The 20,491-nt window shown below is 46.0% G+C and overlaps 1 protein-coding gene across 1 annotated transcript in view; it reads right to left on the reverse strand.

The window, feature by feature from the left end:
- Positions 1 to 20,491, reverse strand: part of SYN2 (synapsin II) — a 190,715-nt gene that overhangs the window by 9,013 nt on the left and 161,211 nt on the right. Inside the window, exons 8-11 of the mRNA XM_024244683.3 lie at positions 17,286 to 17,360; positions 16,103 to 16,205; positions 14,679 to 14,828; positions 1,288 to 1,348 (exon numbers count right to left, since the gene is read on the reverse strand). Of these exons, the coding sequence (XP_024100451.3) occupies positions 1,288 to 1,348; positions 14,679 to 14,828; positions 16,103 to 16,205; positions 17,286 to 17,360 (389 nt within the window). The remainder of the gene's footprint in view (positions 1 to 1,287; positions 1,349 to 14,678; positions 14,829 to 16,102; positions 16,206 to 17,285; positions 17,361 to 20,491) is intronic.

The raw sequence follows: 20,491 nt of genomic DNA on the forward strand, positions 1-20,491 counted from the left end.
CCAAAACACGCACAAGCTAAATCTGAGACAGTTCCTCCCAGGAAAGAGAAAGCTCCTCAATCTCTGGACCCTGGAGGGCTGTGGTAAACAGCTGAGAACTGAAGCAGGAGTCAACCTCAGGGTTCTGTAGGCAGTGTACCCACTCAAGTGACATGGGACATTTTTGATTTGGTCTCCCATTATAATGCCTCAGGAGAGGCCAAGAGCAGAATGGACAAATCCCTGACAGACCTTCAGCAGCTCCCTGCATTCTATGTCCAACATTGCCAAGGAATTATCTCTGTACACAGGTCAAGCTTTGGGAACAGAAAGCAGCCTCAGGTCCACACAAGCGCACACATGGCTGATCCAGAAACAGCAACAATGAAGAAACAACTGAGATCAACACACACAAAATACTCACAGGTTCACTTTGATATTGCACATCAGCGGCCCCATTTTTTAAAAATCTCATAGCTAATTAGTTAATAATAAAATAAAGAGTACACTGGGATGTAAAATACAGAACACATTCCTGGAAAGAGCTTGTTCTCTGTATTTCATGTCATCACTAAAAACACAAGAGCTCTACAGGCACAGCCAGCCTATTCACATAAACTCAAACTGCACCAAATTTTAGCAAATGGAGAAAAAGGTGGATGCCTTCAAATTCAGTGGATGAAGCTATGGAAGTTTGATCTTGAAAATCTCTTAATGTTCTATCTAGTTACAATAGTCATGCAGAAAGAAAGCGAAAAGCACAGTTCATTGAAGATCCCAAGCACACCGGTGGAGGGAAAGTTGGGGGCGGGGATTTAATCTGAGCTTGGGGGGAGGAGAGGAGTTGGGTTTTCTTTTTGTGGTTTTCATTTCTCCCCTGTCCACCCCCCTACTCCCATTTCACCCCACATTATATATTTTTAAAAACACTATCAAACCACCCAGAAGATAGAGTCACACTGGACTTGGGAGAGGCACAATTCTTTTGTACACTGTTGACAAACAGCCCTGGAATCACAAGTTATACAGAGAAAACATAAGTGAGCATTACAAGCACAAACAGGAACAGGTAAACAACCAAGACAGAGGAGCTGACACTGCATAGGAAAAACACAGTCCAGTCAGCATTGAAAGAACGCAGCAAGGGCACCAGTGGGAGGGTCTGTTTCCCTCTCCCCGCTTTCCTTTCGTTTGTTTTTGGCTTAAAATTTCTGCTTTGAAAAATTAACTACCAAACATTTTAAGAAGCTTGGACTTGTTTTGGCCCTACTGCAATGCCATTACAGTCGAGAATATACTGTAAACAACCTTGAGGGGGTGGCCGCTGAGGTGGGGTCTTGCTTGAGTCCGGATCCTTAAGTGTTCCGCTCTGGAAGACAAAAATGCAAGAGATAAAAACAAAACTCCAAGCCACTGAATTCCAAAGAGAAACCATGTGACTCCATGGCAAGGCCGCAGTGGAATCCGGTGGGACCTGGTGGGATCCAGTGGGATCTGGCCATAGGCTTCTGCTGCTCCAGAAACACTTTAAAGGGGATCTTCAGCCTCGGGTGTTGCTGGGGCAGTGTGGGCAGTCTGGGGCTTGGAGCCACTCTGGTAACAATGCCTGAGACCTCTTCAACCCCTTTTTCATTTTCCTCCATTTAGACTCGTTCTTTCTAGAAGCTTTGCGTCCTCTAGCACCACCTGGTTTCTTTTCTGGTTTTCTGGTGCCTGTCCAAATCCAGCTCCCACTCCTACGTACAGGCCTGGCTGTCTAAAGGAAAGGGAGGGCCAACGCCAAACCCCAGAGACACGGTTGGACTATATGTGGCTCTAGGGGCAGGTGAGCAGGAGGGCAGGGGAGGAGTGTATGTGTGCACATGCCCGCGCCCAGCTGGACCTAGTGACTAGCCTAGGCTTGGCTCACTTCTCATCTGGAGTTAACTCCGGAGTGGGATCAGTTCTGGGCCTGACTCAGGAGATCAGATCCACTCTCTGGACTCGGCTGGGAACTCCCAAAAGGAGGGACTTGAAGAAAGGGGTTGTCATTTGTTTCTCAGAACCCTCCTTACCTTAGAGGGAAGGAATAAGACATTAATGTTTGTAACAGCGCTCAAGGCCAGGCTGCTTTTCCCTCCCAAACAGCATGATTACACTTAACCCAACAGCATGGCTCCAATCCCATGCTCCCTCTCCCAGCCGTGATTCTCATTATGCCCTGACGGGATCAAAGACCTGTGCGACTTAGTTTGTCTAATGCTTGTATTAGAGGCAGTGAACGTTTGCAGTCTGAGTTCAGCACAAGGGAAATGCTCTGTGAAGCCTAAAGCCTGCCAAGTGTGCCAATGGTGATGTCAATGAGGGGCTTCCAAGGCAAAGCGGTGGCTAAAAACAAGCATGTCCTCGGTGAGCACCCGCTTCACCGTCAGTGCTCCTCTCCCCTTTTGACGTGCCCCTCAGCCCTACTCCCACATAAAGCTGCTTCTCCTCCTGCTCCCCATTTCCCTTGGGCATCCCATTCTGGCCATTTATCTCCCTGCCTATTATGGCCTGTTTTCAGCTCCACTGCCAGGAAGTGTCACCTTCTCAGTATCACAGTCTTTTAACCTCATTACTCAGAACTGTTCTACTGAGAGGATTTGGCATAGTAGCTGAGAGGGGGGCCTTTGAAATGTCCTCAGTGCCACCACATCAGAGTGCCCATTCTACCATAACCCCCAACCCCCACAAGTCACAGTGAGAACACTATTTCCTTTCCCTTCCTCTGGGGACCTTCTTGGGATCCATAAGGCACAGTCTGAGCCTGACACTGCAATACCCATACACGGGAAGCCAGCTGGAAACCACTCCATCCCATCGGCCTTCAGGACTCCTCCACTTTTCCCTCCTGGTGTCTGAGTCACCATCTTCCCTGGACTAACTTTGGTCAGGCCTTTATCATTTCTTGCTAGAATAGTCTCCTAATTCTTTCATCTCTTTCTTTCCAATCTATCTTCTCTGGGGCCACCTATTATCCTCCTAAACCTTTTTTCTAGTTGTGTCTCTTCTCTAAATCACTTAGAGCTGACATTTATGGAGTGCTTACTGTGTTCCAAGTAACATGGGTGCACTATTGTGCACTATCTTCCTGTACCTCACAGTACCGTATGAGGTATCATCAGCACTCCTGGTTGCTTCAGCATGGTTGGGCTTGCCCTTTCTAGCCTTCTCCCTCCTTTATGTCATAAACAGCTGCTCAGTCCAGGCCTGATCCTCTACTGTTCATTCTCTAGTCTGGCCCATGCCTTCAACACCACAGCCTCTCATGGTCAGAGACAGATACTTAGGTGAAGGACAGAAAAAGTCACAGTTTGTGAAGCTACTGGACTGGCTCTCGCTGGTCTCTCCCCCAGGGCCTCATGCCCAGTACCACTGAAGGGTCCCAATGCATCATCTCAAATGCTAGCCAAGAGCAGCTTACGATGTTCTCCTCCCAGAGAACTGGTATTCCCAGAGAGGGTTACAGAAGACTATGTGGCATAAGAGCAGAACCAGGGCCAGTGGGCACAAAAGCTCTGGGCAGACTTTCACTTACAAGCAGAACTTTCTTTTGTAAAAACAGTGAGATAGGCTGTTTTGGGAGGTAGACGTATGTGTTCACATAGTGGGTAGTGAATGACCTGACAAAGACATCATAGATAATATTCCTTCTTTAAATATGAGATTGACTGGATGAATGCTAAGAATCCTTCCAATCCTGTGAAACTATGATTCCAAGAAAACATTTTAAATCCCATAGATTAAGCTTTAATGGTAGAACTCCAGACACAGGATGAGCTCACAGGGGTGATCATACCATGCAGGCTGGCCTTGTCTTTCCTCAGCCATAGGAATATACATGTAAGACAACCACGGATGAACTAAGCCCAGAAGTGCCCTTCTCCAGGCTTCAGAGGAAGAGCTCCCGGAGGCAGTCCTTTGGGCTGGAGCCCGGGAATATGCTTTGGCCACCCTTGATGGCGCCTAGGAAGCTTCTCTTGGCCCCGGCTCCACTGAGATTGTGTATGGAAGACTTCTCAGGGGCTACGGGAGGCGGGGAGGAGAATTCCCAAGGACTGTCCCTTGCCAGGCTGAGACACCCTGGCTCCACCTACAAGCCTGCTGTCTACTAGGGGCTCTGGGCCTATTCCCTGTGGGGCTTGGCTACCATGGGATCTGTTTCCAGTCACCCAGAGCATCCTGGGATGCCGAATTCCACAGAAGTCTGGCCACTCTGGCGTCACTGCCAAAGTCTGGCGTGGAGCCAGCCCACAGCAGGAACTCATGGCCAGACTGAGAGGCAGAGTTTTCCTCAGGAAGTTGGATTGATTCAAACAGGTAAGAATGTGAAGTTCAGTGCTTGTGCCTAGCTGTACACAAAATGGAAGGGGAATAAATGACCTTATAGTAGCATTAAAAAAAAAAAACCCAGCTGAGTGCGGCTCACTCCTGTAATCCCAACACTGTGGGAGGCCGAGGTGTGCGGATCACTTGAGCCCAGGAGTTCGAGACCAGCCTGGATAACATGATGAAACGCTGTCTCTACAAAAAATACAAAAATTAGGTGGGCATGGTGGCATGTGCTTATAGTCCCAGCTACCCAGAGGGCTGCGGCAAGAGGACAGCTTGAGCCTGGGAGGTGGATGCTGCAGTGAGCCAGGATCACGCCACTGCATTCCAGCCTAGGCAGCAGAATAAGACCCTGTCTCAAAAAAATATATAAATAAATAATAAACCCCAAACAACCTTGGGTTTACAGAGTGACAACAGGCTCAGAGGGTGTCAGTCTGTAATGATGCTGCCAAAAATTGGATGCAGCTGGAGGTATGTCTGTGTCTTGACAAGGGGAAGTGATAGGACCACTGTTCTTTTGGCTGATCAAGCCTCATGAGAGAGCACTGCAACCAGTTCTGGCCACCTCTTAAGGGGGATGCTAGCAGAAAAACATGGGTATATGGAGCAAATAGGATGGTGAGAAGTCTCGAAATGACATCTTTACACATGTGACTTTGGGCAAGTTACTTATCCTGAGTCACAGCTTCCCAAATGGTATAAATGAGGTAACCATGGAAGCACCTAGGGCTTAGTACAAGACTGAAATTAGTCAAATATAAATCTGAATAGTCTCAAGGGCTGGCTTGGGTAGTAGTGAGCTTCCTGGCATGAGAGGTATTTCAGCAGTGCTTGGACAAACTCTGGTCAGGGGGCTCATGTAGCTGCAGGCACATGACTTCTACAGGCCCTTCTGGCTCTAGGCTTCCATGAATTCATTTATGCATTTTTTTTTTCAGTTCTTCCGGTGTGTGAGAACTGAGACAAGCCCTTCTTAGCTACAGAGTTCGAGACCAGCCTGGACCAGCTACAGAGTCTTGAACTCAGTAAGACCCTAGGGTTATTGGGCCTGTGCAGAGATGTCTTGCAGGTATAGGCTTTCAGGAGCTTGGCAAGGAGAGTGTGCTGCTTCCATCAAAGCTAACTGGGCAGGTATCCTGCTACGCTGAATCCACTGGGCTTAGTGATCGGAGAAGCCAGGGAAAAAGGAGAGAGCTGGTGAAGCTCAAGACTCTTCCTAACTTGGTAGGTCCACCACTTGTTAAGGGAGGAATGCAAGGGTTTTCCTTACATAGAGATATAGAGTCAGAAATGCCCAGCTCATTCCATTCTTACCTTCCCCTCTGCTGATGTGGGAGCACCAAAAGGACATGGTGCACGGTATTGTGGAGAACTCCCTGAATTGGGGCCCAGAAGATCCAGCTCTCCTGCTCAGCAGCTATGTGACCTTGGGCAAGTCAGTTGCCTTCTCTTTGCTGATATGTGAAACAAAGATACATTTGCCAGCCCAAGACATCTTAAATAAGGATTGTTAGGCTTAAACTAAAGAGTGTGCTTTGTAAACTGTAAAGTGTTAGGCAATGTAAGTGAGCATCCTACTATTATTTAAATAATAAATATCAATCCAAAGGAAGGGAGGTCTAATGTTAGAATTTCATGCATCAGCGGAGAAGATGTTGTTGTGTGGTTTCCTGTCACCTGATGCATAGCAGTTTCATGTGTAGGGAATTCTGGTCTGGGTTATACCATGCCTTCTGTATATTGCTTAATTCCAGCAAGGTCCCTGCAGAAATGGTAAATATTAGCTCTTGAGATGATTGGAAAGGAAATCACTGGCCTGCGACAGAAACCACGCCCACGGATGAGGGTTTGTGGGTTTTTGTCAAAGGCAACTTTAAAATGCCATCCTGTGGCTTTCGGCAGACAAGCTGGAGAAAGGAGCTCCTGAAGTCCCAGCAGGATGGAAAGCTGAGGAAAGAAAGACATTGAGTGACTCAACACTTGTGAGCTGTTGGCCTGAGACCAGCTGCCCCAACCAAGGAGGAAGGCTTGTGCTTGCTCAGCATATCTGAGACAGGAAATTGGGAAAGGGTCCCAGGGTCTGGCCCCAGGAAAGAGGCCAGGCCAAGCTCCTTGCCGGACATGCCACAGAACTATTCTGATCAGCTCCCCCAGGCCCCGCTCCCTGGTCTAGGACCCCAGGGAGAATGAGGCAGCGGGAAAGAATGTGGTCGGGAGGTTGTAGGTTTAGTCGGTGCAAAGGGGACCGCATGTTTTGAGGCACCTTGGGATCTTCCTGGGCTTGCCCCTGCAGTCACCAGCGCCCACCTTCCTTCCTCCGAAAGGTTCCAAAAGGTGCCCAGGGATGAGCCGCTTCTCCTTCCCTCCTGGGGGGAGTTGCTTCTCTGCTTGCAGAGCTCATCTGCTGGAGTGGGGCCCTCACATAACCTAGGACCGAAGAAATATCCCATGGGGGCAGTCCCTGAGTCTTCTGGGGGCACTGAGGGGCAGGTCACTCAAGGTCAGAATGTCAGCTTCAAATGATTAAAGATGTCCCTGAAAAGTTAAGACAGTCCCAGAATAGTTAGTTTCTCTTAATAGTCTGTTAAGGGATCTAGTCACTAGTGGCTTTATCTGAACCTGCCCCAAATCTCCTCACATTCTCAGCTTATACTCACTGGGGAAGAAATTTGCTAAAGCCATTCCTGCTGTGGGAAGCAGGAAGGCCTTTCATTTGTCCTAAATTTACCTCTTCTAAGCTCAAGTGAAGCCCTGTCAGTCCCATAACGGGGATCCGAGAACCCTCCCTTACTGGACAGCCCTTTAGACTCCACTTCTCAGAGTGAAGAAACCCCTTCTTAGGCTTGGTCTTCTTGCACTCAGGAGACCTCATATTTTAGAACAGGGGCGGCTAATCTTTTGGCTTTCATGGGCCACACTGGGAGAAGAACTGTCTTGGGCCACACATACACTAACACTAACAATGGCTGATAAGCTAAAAAAATTGCAAAATATCTCATAATGTTTTAAGGAAGTTTATGAATTTGTGTTGGGATGCATTCAAAGCCATCCTGGGCTGCAGGTTAGACAAGCTTGTTTCAGAGCCTTTGTGGCTGGAAAAACCTAGCTGGAAATGTTTTCTGTTTCTCTTCATATCAGAGAACCAGTACAAAAAAGGACTGGTAGAATGTCCCACCAGACACCAGAGGTTATTCAGCCTCAGTCCTTCAATTCTGAATTCTCATCACAGCCTCTCCCAGGTCCCGTGGCTGCACACAGTCTGGATTTCAGCATGTCAGGCTTGGAAGGAGATTTTATAAGTTACCTGCTCCAACAGCCCCAGTCCCCAGCCCTCCTCTTTCACCATGTGCCTTACAAGCTGCTCATCCTGCTCCTGCTTGAACATCAGCAACAATGTGGCAGCCACGTGCCGTTTCTGAGTGTTAGAGAGTTTACTCCCTACACTGGGTCAAAACCTGTCTTCTAACAGATTTGCCCTTTGGAATCAGTTCTACCCCATGGCAGCATCAGAGAGCTAAAGATATTAATTAATGCACTCATTGAGATGTCTGCTATTCAACTGCAATTCCTTTAACTTTTACTCATAGCACAGATTTGCCAAATGCCTCAACCTCCTGGTTTCTCTCCTCTGAGCACATTCTGATTGGAGTTAGAGTTTGTCCTTGTTATACTGTGACCCTCAGACTGGAAACATTTCAGATGTGCTCTGATCAGCTCAGGGTAGGAGAAGAGGTTCACCTTCATTCTGGACACCAAATGTATATGAATGCTTCCAAAGAATAAGTCTTAGAATCATTCCCCATGGGTCTAACCCACCAGCCAAACAGGAAGCCAGCTCTGTGGCATAAATGAGGGGCACTGAAGAGAGACCAGTTCCCACCTCAGCCCGTCAGTGTCTGAAATTCCTGCATGAGCAATTCAGCCTTCTGGCTCTGAAGAATTTTACAGGAAAATAAAAAGAGTGGAACCAGTATAATGAGAAATGAAAAAAACATTAGCCACATGAAGGAGAGGATCAGATGCCACCTCTACTGGCATGGCCTGAAAGCTTTGTCCCCCTGAAGTTCTCTCCCTGTTTCTTGGGAGTCTGAGGAGCAGCCCACACCTCACCAGAGCCCTAGGATGCAAGGCCCAGCTCAGATCCTAGACAAGAGACACCAAAAATCAGTGAATGTATAGGAGGGGTGGCGGGAAGGCAGTGGTACAGGGAAGAAACTCTGCAGGTATAGAGCCTAGAGGCTTTGGCCATCAGTGGCCACCAGGGGTCACTGCCACCTCGAGAACAGTCTCCCTAAAGCATTTCAGAGTCGATGTACAGAGGGTCAGTTGCTGCTGCTGACCCTCACAGCAGCCCGCAAGCTGGCAGCCTGGCCAGGCTGAGGCCAAGCTGTCATCAACCAGATCAGGCTTTGCCACTCACCTCCCTGCTCTTGGTGACATGGCCAGTGCTTCTTATGCCCCTTCCTCTATTCCTTTGAAATGTGTACAGCAGCTGGCTTGGGCCCACCACCATGTCTTTGCTCTTTGCTTTCTATAATCAATCCATCCCAGGCTAGAGGTTAAGGTGTACCCTCTAATCACCATCCTCACCCCCAAGCCCCAGCTCCCTGTCCCCACTTTAGGTGTTCCTCTAGAATCAAATAAATGAAAGCACTAATGGTGGAGCTAAGGACAACGATAGAGAAGGAGAAACAGAGAAGGGTAGACAAGCGGCTAGCCACAAGTCTGTCCTGGCCTTGGTCTAGAATTCTGGGCAGGAGCAGCTCCTAGGGCTTATGACTCAGACCAGAAGCTCTTTCAGCCTGAGCTTCCACAGCCACAGAAGAAAGAGGCCAGCAACAGGTGCCTGTGAGGAATGGTGACAATGCCTGTGAGCAAGTTAATGACAACACCTAAGGGCTGAGCTGGCCATGCAAAATCCTGGCTGGGATGCAGGTAATGTTCTTCGGTTCACATTCTTTCCACTTGCACACTGCCAAGATCATCCATAGGATCCTGACATCAATCCAATAGGCTAATAGGGCTATTAAAGATGCCTATTCCAAATGGTGAACTCACTCAACAGATATGTATTACAATGGCACATCAAAGGGAGTGGGGCAGGAGTGGTTTGCTTGGTGGGAAGAGTATTTTATCAATGTCATTTGTATAGAATTGCTATCATATGTTGACAATAAAAAGCAGGCCAACTTAGTTTTGTTATTTTAAAAATTTTCTATAGCCAACTGATTGCACCTGGGCAAACCACTCTCACCTGCCTCCCCTTGGTACACCCTTGATGTATTTAATGGCTACTAGGTGCTAGATACTGTGGCCCTAGAGATACAGCCATAAACAAGTCTGTACTCTTGAGAACCTTACATTTTAGTAGAACAGACAATGAAATAGACAAGAATAATCTCAACTGGTAGTAAGTGCTATGCAGAAAATTAAAGAAGGGAGAGTGGGTAGCCAGTGAGTAGGTGGCAGCTTTGGATTGGACAGTTGAGGAAGTCTCAGTTATACTATTAAGGAAAAGCCAGTTATGGCCGGGTGCGGTGGTTCACGCCTGTAATCCCAGCACTTTGGGAGGCCAAGGTGGGCAGATCACGAGGTCAGGAGATCGAGACCATCTTGGCCAACATGGTGAAATCCCGTCTCTACTAAAATACAAAAAATTAGCCGGGCGTGGTGGCGTGTGCCTGTAATCCCAGCTATTCGGGAGGCTGAGGCAGGGGAATCGCTTGAACCTGGGAGGCGGTGGTTGCAGTGAGCTGAGATGCACCACCGCACTCCAGCCTGGTGACAGAGCAAGACTCTGTCTCAAAAAAAATGCAAAACTAAGAGGGAAGAGCATTTCAGAGAGAGAGCACAGCCTAATACAAAGGCCCTTACCAGTGTGGCTAGGGCACAGTGAGCAACAGTTAGGATAGTACAAGGGAAAGAGGCAGGTAGGGGCCTACATAAATTGCTAGGGAAAAACAGTGTTGAGGGGACAGGATTAAGGGAAAAAACTAGAGTTCTGCTTTGGCTGTGTTATATTTAGGGTGCCTTTAAGATATGCAAGTAAGGATGTCAAGCAAGAGTTAGAAATGTGAGTCTGGAGTTTGAAGGGGTGGTTAGGGCAGAAGATAGATACAGGCTGGCCAAGACCAGCAACAAATGTACATTGACCAAGTTCTGGGGCACTGATGTTTAGACACTCAACAGAAGTGGAAGAATCAGCAAAGGAGGCCAAGAAGGGGAAGCCAATGATGCAGAATGAAAACCAAGCGATGGTGGGGGGCGGTCTCCGGGGCCTAGAAAATAGTGTTTAGAGGAGGGAGTAGTCAACTGCGTCAAATGCTACTGAAAAGTCTGTAAGATAAGAACAAAAGTGACCACTGGACTCAGTGACATGGAGATGACTTTTTTTTTTTTTTTGAGACAGAGTCCCGCTCTGTCACCCAGGTGCAGTGGTGCAATCTTGGCTCACTGCAACCTCCGCTTCCCGGGTTCAAGTGATTCTCCTGCCTCAGCCTCCCAAGTAGCTGGGATTACAGACACCTACCACCACGCTGAGCTAATTTTTGTATTTTTAGTAGAGACGGGGTTTCACCATATTGGCCAGGCTGGTCTCGAACTCCTGACCTCGTGATCCACCTGTCTTGGCCTCCCAAAGTGCTGGGATTACAGACGTGAGTCACTGCGTCTAGCCTCATGGAGGTGACTTTGACAAGGGAAATTTCAGTGGGATGGTGGGAGCGGGATGCTGACTAGACAGGGTAGGAGAGAAAATGTGGTAAAAGGGAGACGGTGACTAAAACAACTTTCCAATAATCTTTTGGAAAAAGAGAAATTGATGGTGGAGAAGAGAGCAGATACTTGAAAACAAAAAGGAGATGGAATCTAGGTCACAAGTGGAGGGTGAGCCTTAGAGCAGATTCATGTGGGTGGAGGTGCAGATAAGTGGGTGGATGTGATAGCAGGGACACGAAGATAATCTAGTTTGACAGCTCCATAGTCCTGGACTCATGATGGCTGAAATGTCTGCTCAACTGTAACCAAAGAAAATGTGCTATTATCTAGAAGAAATGGGAGGTGGGAATATGACCAGTACAGTCATGGCTTTAAGCTCGAGTTGTGGCATTTTGACAAGTGTGGCCGACTGTTGGGTGTCTTCTGCCTTCTAGGTGGCCTGAGGTGAAGGCACAAGGCTCAGGAGGAAGCCAATAGAGGTTACCAGAAGATACCATCTGAGAAATGGTGATGACCTCTGTGAATTCAATAGTCCTAAGGCTATTAACTAATTTTAAGCACATACTCTGCATTTCCATGTTAGTCAATGGAAATGCAGATCAATAAGGCATAGTCCTTGCCCACATGGGCTGAAAGTATTTGAGAAACATTTGCTATATTAACTAATCATGTGTATAGTAAAGAATTTGGCTTTTCCCTAAGAGAATTCTGGCCTTTGTCTTTGGCTCCTCAGAAGTAACCGCTACACTCTTGGAGTTTCTGGAGTGATAGGAGTGTCTTTGTCACTCACAGTGGGCCCCTCAGGCCACATGGTATTATTCTGACCTCCAAGGAGGGAGGAGCCAGAGGCTGAGTTCAACCAGGTGATCAATCAGTCATGCCTACATCATGAAGCCCCAATAAAAACTGTGAACACTGAAGCTCAGAGGAGCTTTCCTGGTTGTTAATCCTCTATGCATATTGTCACATATCAAAGCCAGGAGGGGAATGAGTCCTAACTAATTGAAGCTTTGTGTTTGAAACCCTCCCAAATTCTGCTCTACACATCTTCCTTTGGCTTAGTTTTGACCTGTATCCGTTCCCCATAATATACTGTAACTGTGAGTATAATAGCTTTCAGTGAGTTCTGTGAGTTCTTCCAGAGAACTGTCAAACCTGAGAGTGGTTTTAGGAACTTCCTGAACTTTCAGGTGATGTTAGCAGTGAGGGTGTTATGGAGAATTGTGCCTTCAGACTCTGCAGTTTGGCTAACTCCAGGTTTTATGTGGCCTTAGAATTGAAAGGGATCTAGACATCAACTAATTCAACTCCATTTTATAGGTGAGGAAACAGAGGTCTAGAGATGGGAAGTAACTTGCCCAAGGTCACATAATGTTATAGGAGAGTGAGGATTAGCCCTTGTGTGTCCTGACTCCCAGCATGGTATGCATTCCACAATATCCTTTGGATATGAATGTAAGGCTGAGCAAAGAAAAGCTTATCCTTGAGTCAAACTGACTTTGCTACACGGAATTTCTGCAATAGATGCTATATTTAGGGAGCTTATTCCTTGCTATGTTTTCTGCCTTGACTCTGACACATTGTAGATTTCTCTTACAAAATGTTTAAGCTACAACATTTAATGTTTATAAAATAAGGGGCTTATATCAAAGAAGGGCTAATGCTTTTTGTGGGGTAGAAAATTTTGTTCTATAAATTATCTCTTTGCTTAACTTTTATACTTTAGATACCATTTTTGTATAATATGGATTGTCTTGCTGAAAGTGATCTTAGTGTGTTCAACCTTTAATTTTACACACAAAGATGCTGAGGCACAGAAATGCGAATAAACCTACCCAAGGTCACCTGGTGAAGCAGTGGCAAGGACAGGGCTAAATGCAGGTCTCCTGACTCTTAGCACGGCCTTTACTTTAGTTCAGAATGACTTTCCTTGTAGAAGGCCATGAAAGTTTACACTTTTATAAGTACTTAAGGGCCCTTCACAGAATCCCAGAGCAGCCCATTCTGTCTGGGTAATGTCAGGTTCTCTTACCCTGTCATAAATTCTTTAAGATACTACCAGATGTTCTCTGTTTTTCTCAGTATTAAAGGGAAGAAGGGACTACTTGTCACTCTTCTGCTAGAGCAGGGACAAGCAGTAACCTGGTTCACAGATTCACTCTCATTATCTAGTGTGGACTAAAAGGTAGAACTAGGATTCAAATATCTCTATTCCATCACATTTACAAAATCATAAAATCTCACCATAGGCTTGATATTTTTTTAACCATAAAAATCTTTTTATCACCTCTAGTTAAATATAGTAATTAAATAGTGGGTTTGTATCTCTAACAGGCAATTAACTTTTGTTTTCCTAGTTACCCTACCGTGATCCTCTAGTAACTAAAACACTCATAAGAGCTAATATATAACATCCCACCGTACAGGGCTATTCTCAACTCAGATACCCAGAAAGAGTCAGGGTTCACATTTATTAGCCCAGAAGTTCCCATTTATCGAGATCAGTGAAGATGGAAGTATTCTACTCAAAGAAATTTTCAGAGCACAAAAAGTCTCTAGATATCAGCGGGGAAACTTGAGATCCAGAGAGGGAACTGACTTATCAATTGTACACTGTTTTATGTGCTGGTCACAAAGCTAATAAATGGAGAGTCTAGGATTCAAATTTAGGTAGTTCTCACTTCAAAGCCCACACTCTGAATCACTATTCTATTCTACCTCCCTAACTGTTTAAAGTTGGATTTTGAAGGAAAGATATCCGAGAGAATTCTCATTAATAAATAATAAAACTTGAGACCAAGAAAGGCTAGTCATTTCTCTGCAAACTTACACAGCTATTTAGAGGAAGAGCTAGACTTAAGATTCAGTTTTTGATTCATTGTCCCAAGTTCTTCCCATTTCATAATATAAACATTTAGTGGAGTTTGGGGATACTTTTGAAAGATGAGATACCTCTTGCATGGGAATAAAGACCTTTCCCTGCCACAGGGCCTGATGTTTCACAAAACTTTAGTGTGGATTTCCCACTAGACCCGCAGCTGGAATGCTGTTGCCATGAGTGTGATTGGCCATGAGTCATGCGCTACAGCCAACTGAAGAAGGCCACTTCTCTCTTAGGAAAGAAAGATTTCCAATTTTGAGTTTTGCCTTGCCACTCTCTCCCAGAATGAGGGACCTGACTCTCCCCTTTCCAGACCAGCATATTTCTCAGAAAGACTTCCTTATTTACGAAGATAGCAGGCTCAACACAGTGAAGCAGTGAATAGACAGTAAGTGATGTGACCCAGCTCTTCCTCAAATACCTCTCAGTTTAAAAACAGGAGCATCCTGAGTCCCAGGAGAAACTGGCTCTGGTTCCCTGGAGACTTCAGGTTCATATGAAAGGGATCCAGTGCTCCTCTGGTTAATTATATAATTGATACTGCAGATTGCTTAGAAGGCCCCTATAAGGGGTGGTGAAAGATAATCAGGCCTCCAGGGGAAACGGAAGGGAAGAGGGAGATGTCTCCTTTGATCCCATTTAGGCCTGTGGGCATCTGGCCTGTACTCCATTCTTTAGCCACCAACATCTAGAGCAGTGGGCTTGGGAATGGTTCTTGGCTCTGCTATGTCTCTTCCTAGCTGCTTACCTGTGGCTGCTGGGTTGTTAGGGGTCTCTGAGGAGACAGGGCAGGAGTCCTGGACAGCAGCTGGTTCATCTTGCTGATGACTAGTTCGGTGATGAGTTGCCTGTCCTCCACCTGATGTTCCCCAATCAGTGGCATGCTACAGTCCATGACCTGGTGGGAGATGTGTCCCAGGTGAGGAAAGGGGTCTGGAAACATAAAAGGCCTGGTACAATCTTTCAGAATGGATAGGAATTAAGCCAGCAGAGATGGATTGGAGACGAAGCAGGAATTCTTGTCTTCAGCTGGAAGTGTGATCATTTGCAGAAATAGGATCTTTGTCCCTTCCTTCTACAAACCTTTGCTTCAGGTCTTTTCCCCAACCTTTACCCATGCCAGGGCTCAATGAGACTGAAAACTGCTGGATGAAGGTAGCCAGAAGAGGTAGAAAGCAAGGAGAGGGTAGAGCCTCAGGGCGCAAAAGTTTGCAGACAGGGGAGCAGGTAGATGTGAAAGGCATCCCCTTAAATCTCTGATTAGGAGCATGTGCTTTTCATCTCTGTTACTTTTCACCCACAGAATCTCTCTCCAAGCACGCTCTGCTCACTAAATGACCAGGTTCATCCCTTTGTACCTGAACTGGGATGCCCTCCCTTTTCACCACCAATCCTGATTCTTCCTGTACCTCAAGGCTCAGATCAATGTTTTCCTCCTTTAGGAAGTGTCTGCCTCACAGACTCCATAGTCCAACTTTCTCAATTATGGATGAGAAAACAGGGGCCCACCTAGTGAGGAGAGGTGTGACCATTTAGAAGGTTATAGACCACGCAGGAAATGAGATAGATTCTGAATTTGAAGCCTACTTTGGGCTCCTGACACCAATATCCTGGAAATACCACCAACTCCTAGCAAGGAGCCTTTCCTGCTCCCAGCCAGATTGGGTAGGAATGTGTGTGAAGGATTCATACTGCCACTGGTTTTCCTTTACAACAGGAAAAGGGAGTCGGCAAAGTTGTGTTAGAGGACCAGGCTGAGTAGTGTCTCCAAGGCTCAGAGAGACACTAAGAAGAATCTCCTGCATCTGGTGCCCGGCTGAGACACTGATTCACTCTGTGGTCTTGGGCACATGCTCATGGTGTTAGGCCTCAGTTTCCTCACCTGTAAAATGAGCAGGTTGGACAGAATGACTCCCAAGGGTGGCTTTCTGAGACAGAGAATGGTAACATCACCACAGTCTTCACAGAGGAATGGCTAGGATCCCATCAACCCATATCCAACATCTTTTACCCACGGCGTGGGTCAGCCTAGCAGGTTGGAAACAATAGCTACCCACTGATCTTGCTAGAACATTTCCATGGTTCAGGAGACTCTAAATTAAAGGCAGTCTGAGCTGCCCACATGGTTCTTAAGCCTTAGGAGTTACCTCTTACTGCTAGGTCCAGACTTACCTCAAAAATGTAGTCTTTCCCATCTTTGCCATGTACAGCTTTGACGGCACAGATGTCCAGGCCACCAAACATCTCAGAGCAGGTGTCCACCCACAGTTTGTACCTGGAGGTGATGGGAAGGTGTCCTGAAGCTGGGACAATTCGTTCACCACAAAGCTTGCTTGCCAGTCAGGCTCTCCTTGCTGCCTCCATCTCTCCCACCTCCCATCCCCACTGCTCCCTCCATCTACCTGTATCAAGCACATACCCTTATTTACAGCACCCTCCTCCATCTGTTTTCCAGATTCTACCCATTTTTGCAGGCCCAAAGCAGTTCTCACCACCTCTAGAAGGCCTCCTTGGCTATTCCAGCCCATGCCAATTACTCCTGTCTTGGAGCTTCTATGGTATGTACAGTCATCTTTTCCCATAGGCTGTTAGAAGAAGCCATGCTACTTCTTGACCACTTGCTGCTTAGAAACTTCTTCCACCAGATACTCCAGGTCATCAATCCTAAATTTAGCCTTCCATAAATCCCTAGGGCATGGACACAATGCGGCCAAGTTCTTTGCTATGGAGTGGCAAGGGTGACGTTTGTTTCAGTTCCCAACAAGTTCCTTATTTCCATCTGAGACCTGTCAGCCTGGCCTTCACTGTACATATTTTTATCAGCATTTTGGTCACAACCACTTAACCAGTCTCTAAGAAGTTCTGAACTTTCCCTCGGCTTCCTGTCTTCTTCTGAGCCCTTCAAACTCTTCTAACCTCTGCCTCTTACCCAGTTCCAAAGCCAATTCCACATTTTCAAGTATCTTCATAGCAACACCTCAGTCCTTGATTAGTCTGTTTTGTGTTGCTATAAAGGAATACTTGGGGATAGGTAATTATAAAAAAAAAAAAAAAAAAAAAAAGATTTATTTTGGCTCATGGTTCTGCAGACTGTACAAAAAGCATGGTGCCAGCATCTGCTTCTGGTGAGGCCTCAGGAAGCTTTTACCTATGGTATGTGCAGTCTTTATCTCTATCATCTATCTCTATCATCAGTCCTGCCTGATCTTGTTAAATGGGATACTTGGGCCTTTTGTGTTTTATCTGTCCGGTTTGCTCCATGACTCCCTTTGGACAGAGCTTAATTCCTAAACTTCTTCATCTAAGGAAGCCTCCCTCTCACTGGGCTGGAAACTGGACTCCTTCTCTCACTCACCTGTCTGACATGGCGATCTGCTCCAGCATTGCAGAGCCAGTGTTCGTCTTCCAGTTCCCTGAGATCGATGTCCTCCTGCAACAAGATACCATCAGGATAGGACAGGCAGTGAGCCACACCAGCAAGAGGAGGGCATGAAACTTTACAGAATTTTAGCTCACTGTTGCTTTCCACACCTGCTTCTCCCACAAATAGCCCAGGGGTCTGTCTGCTGAGTCTAGAGCCTGGGTGCCTCTGCCAAATCCCCACCTGCAATACCCTCCTCCTCTCTACAAGGGTCTTGCCCAGACAGCTCTGGCTCCACAGAGCCTTCCCTGATCTCTCAACTGGATGACTTTTTACTGTCCTTAGAACTTCTACAGGACTTTGCTTCTGCCTGATTTTCAATCTTAAATCTACTTTTTATTTTAGTTTTTGATCTCAGTCCTAAGCTTAGATTTTTCCACAAGCCTAAAAACCACTTGAAGGTACATATCGTGTCTTGTGTTCCCAGAAGCCTACCCATTCAGTATCTATACTTACTTGATACATACAAACTGAATTCCATCGATCCTGAAACTCCTGCAGGGTTCTTTATGAATATCTCCCAATGTCTTCCTTACTGGCTCACTCATTCATTCATTCAGTATTAACTTCTGAAGGCCACTATAATATTAGCAATGTGACTCTGGGGAAGTCAATTAACTCTTCAGGGTTAAGTTGCCTTGTCTGTCAAATGGAGCCGATGGCATCAAGCCATCAGCTTCTTCTCTGCTGTGCCCACGGCACCCTCCATCCATGAATATGTGTTAGTGCCAACTAGTCTTAGACTAAATAGGAGGTGGATTACTTGGTTTCTGGTTCTGGATTTGCTCTTGATGGGCTGGGTGACCTCCATAGAGTCATTTCACCCCTCTGAGCCTGTTATCTGTTAACACAGGGCTGTCAGAAAGACCAATTGATACAGGTTTAAATTAACTATAAACACCCAAAATATGTCTTTTTAATTATCAGCCTTCACCCAGACACAGTCAAGAGGAAGGAGATAGCCTAGGGGACAGAAGAGTCCTGGTTACACCGTCGACAGAGCCCTTCATGTGCTGCCCTTACCATTCAATACTGTTAGAGTGTGTCCTCCCCAGAGACCTGATTTCAGACACTGAGGAACCTAGATATATGGCTCATTTTTCGGAACCACAAGGTGGCCCCATGAGTTAACGAACAGGGTCACAACAGTCCTTATGCTTGGACAGTACTGACTGCTTTCCAAGGTGCCTCCTCACCAAACCCCTCATTTCAAACCCCCCGTTGTGAGCAGGCTGAAATTCTTGCCCCTGCTTGACAGATAAGAAGAGTAAGACTCAGAAAGGTTAGAGGACTTGTCCGAGATTATATATCTAGTCCAAATAGGTATGAGATAAAAGTCCAGGAATCTTGGTTTCCTCACATGATGTGCTTTTCCCTACACTCCACTACCTAATTCAGGAAAGGCAAAGAAACAAACTACTGAGTGGCTGGCAAAACCCGAGTAGAAACACGAAGACAGAATCATAATAAAAATAACCCTGTCTTCTTAACATTCATGGTTTACAAATGTGTCCCTGTGACCAGACTGCACAAGGCAGGGGCAGAGAGTCACTCACTTTCATGTCCCCAGCACAGAGCCATGGCACATAATAGAGTCTCACAAACTTTGGATTTGTACACTGACTCCCACTATTTTCAGGTTGCATACCGAACTCAACCTGAGCCAAAATTCATTTTACAATTCTATCTGTAGGTGTTAACTTTCTTCCCACGATGTTTCCTTGGTTTATCAGGATATTCCCACTGCCCTGATGCATATACAATGTGAAACACTGTTTCATCTATAGGCTCATTTATTTCATTAATAGTAGTAATATTAATAATTTTCATAATCTGAGAAGGCTTCACTTCAAAATGAGAAGTCTCAGTAGTAGAAACTTTCAATCACAAATTTTGAATGACTTCATGGCTGCCCATCACCATATCATACATCTGAAGGACCCACTTACACAAATACTGAAAATGAGAAAGTTAGGGCCAGACGCGGTGGCTCATGCCTGTAATCCCAGCACTTTGGGAGGCCAAGGCAGGTGGATCACGAGGTCGGGAGATCGAGACCATCCTGGTCAACATGGTGAAACCTCATCTCTACTAAAATACAAAAAATTAGCCAGGCGTGGTGGTGGGTGCCTGTAGTCCCAGCTACTCAGGAGGCTGAGACAGGGGAATTGCTTGAACCAGGGAGGCGGAGGTTGCAGTGAGCTGAGATTGTACCACTGCATTCCAGCCTGGTGGCAGAGCGAGACTCTGTCTCAAAAAAAAAAAAAAAAAAGAAAAGAAAAAAAGGAAGAAACTGGGTTTCAAGCCAGTCCCATAACCTCTATGACTTTTTCAACATTTAAGATATCAGAAAAAATATTATATAACCCTGTTGATTTATAGGTTAAAATCCTTTTTGAGTGGAAGATAACATCATCCTTACATTTTCATGGCACTTTAAAGTTTGCAAAGCTCCCCAACACTTCACACCATTCTCTAACAATGGGATGCAGGGCATAGATCCATACAGGTTACCTGGGGCATGTGGGAGCAAAGGGGACACTGAGAGGCCATTCTCTAGACCCAAAAATCATCTGACCTCCACAGCTGACCCACATTACTGCCTACTGCAGATGGAGGCAGGAATGGTACCTTCTTCACACCAAAGTGGCTGTCTCTGGATCTCCACGGTGATTGCTGGGGTAGGCGAAAAGAATCCCAAGCCTGATCTTGGCTGCTGCTAAGTAAATTCCTTCTTCTGAGAGCAGGAATACAGCCACAAGTTTGGGGAAGAAGTGTGGTGAAGAGAAGCTAAGAGGGCCTAAACATTTCTCCAAATAACTGATGGTCCCTTGCACACAAAAAAGTAAGTAAATGTTATCTAAAGCTTCTCTGGTCACCCACCCTTCATCAGTGTTTTAGAATTCTGTTTTTTCATGCTTCAGTTTAAGTTTTTGAAACCCTAACCCTTAAAAATTAGGTGTCTTCTTTTAAGGATCAAGACACTTTTACTCCACTGTTGTCATTAATGTTTTGTGTTTATTTAGGGGATTTTAAAATTAAAAGATAGGTAATCTGCTTTCCTAGGTGCCTGAAGGTAAATATTTTTTCACTTCTTTCAGCAAGTTTTTATAATGGTTTTTAAATTATTCTGTCTTAGA

The sequence above is a fragment of the Pongo abelii genome, chromosome 2, assembly GCF_028885655.2.
Source record: "Pongo abelii isolate AG06213 chromosome 2, NHGRI_mPonAbe1-v2.0_pri, whole genome shotgun sequence".
Taxonomy (NCBI): domain Eukaryota; kingdom Metazoa; phylum Chordata; class Mammalia; order Primates; family Hominidae; genus Pongo; species Pongo abelii.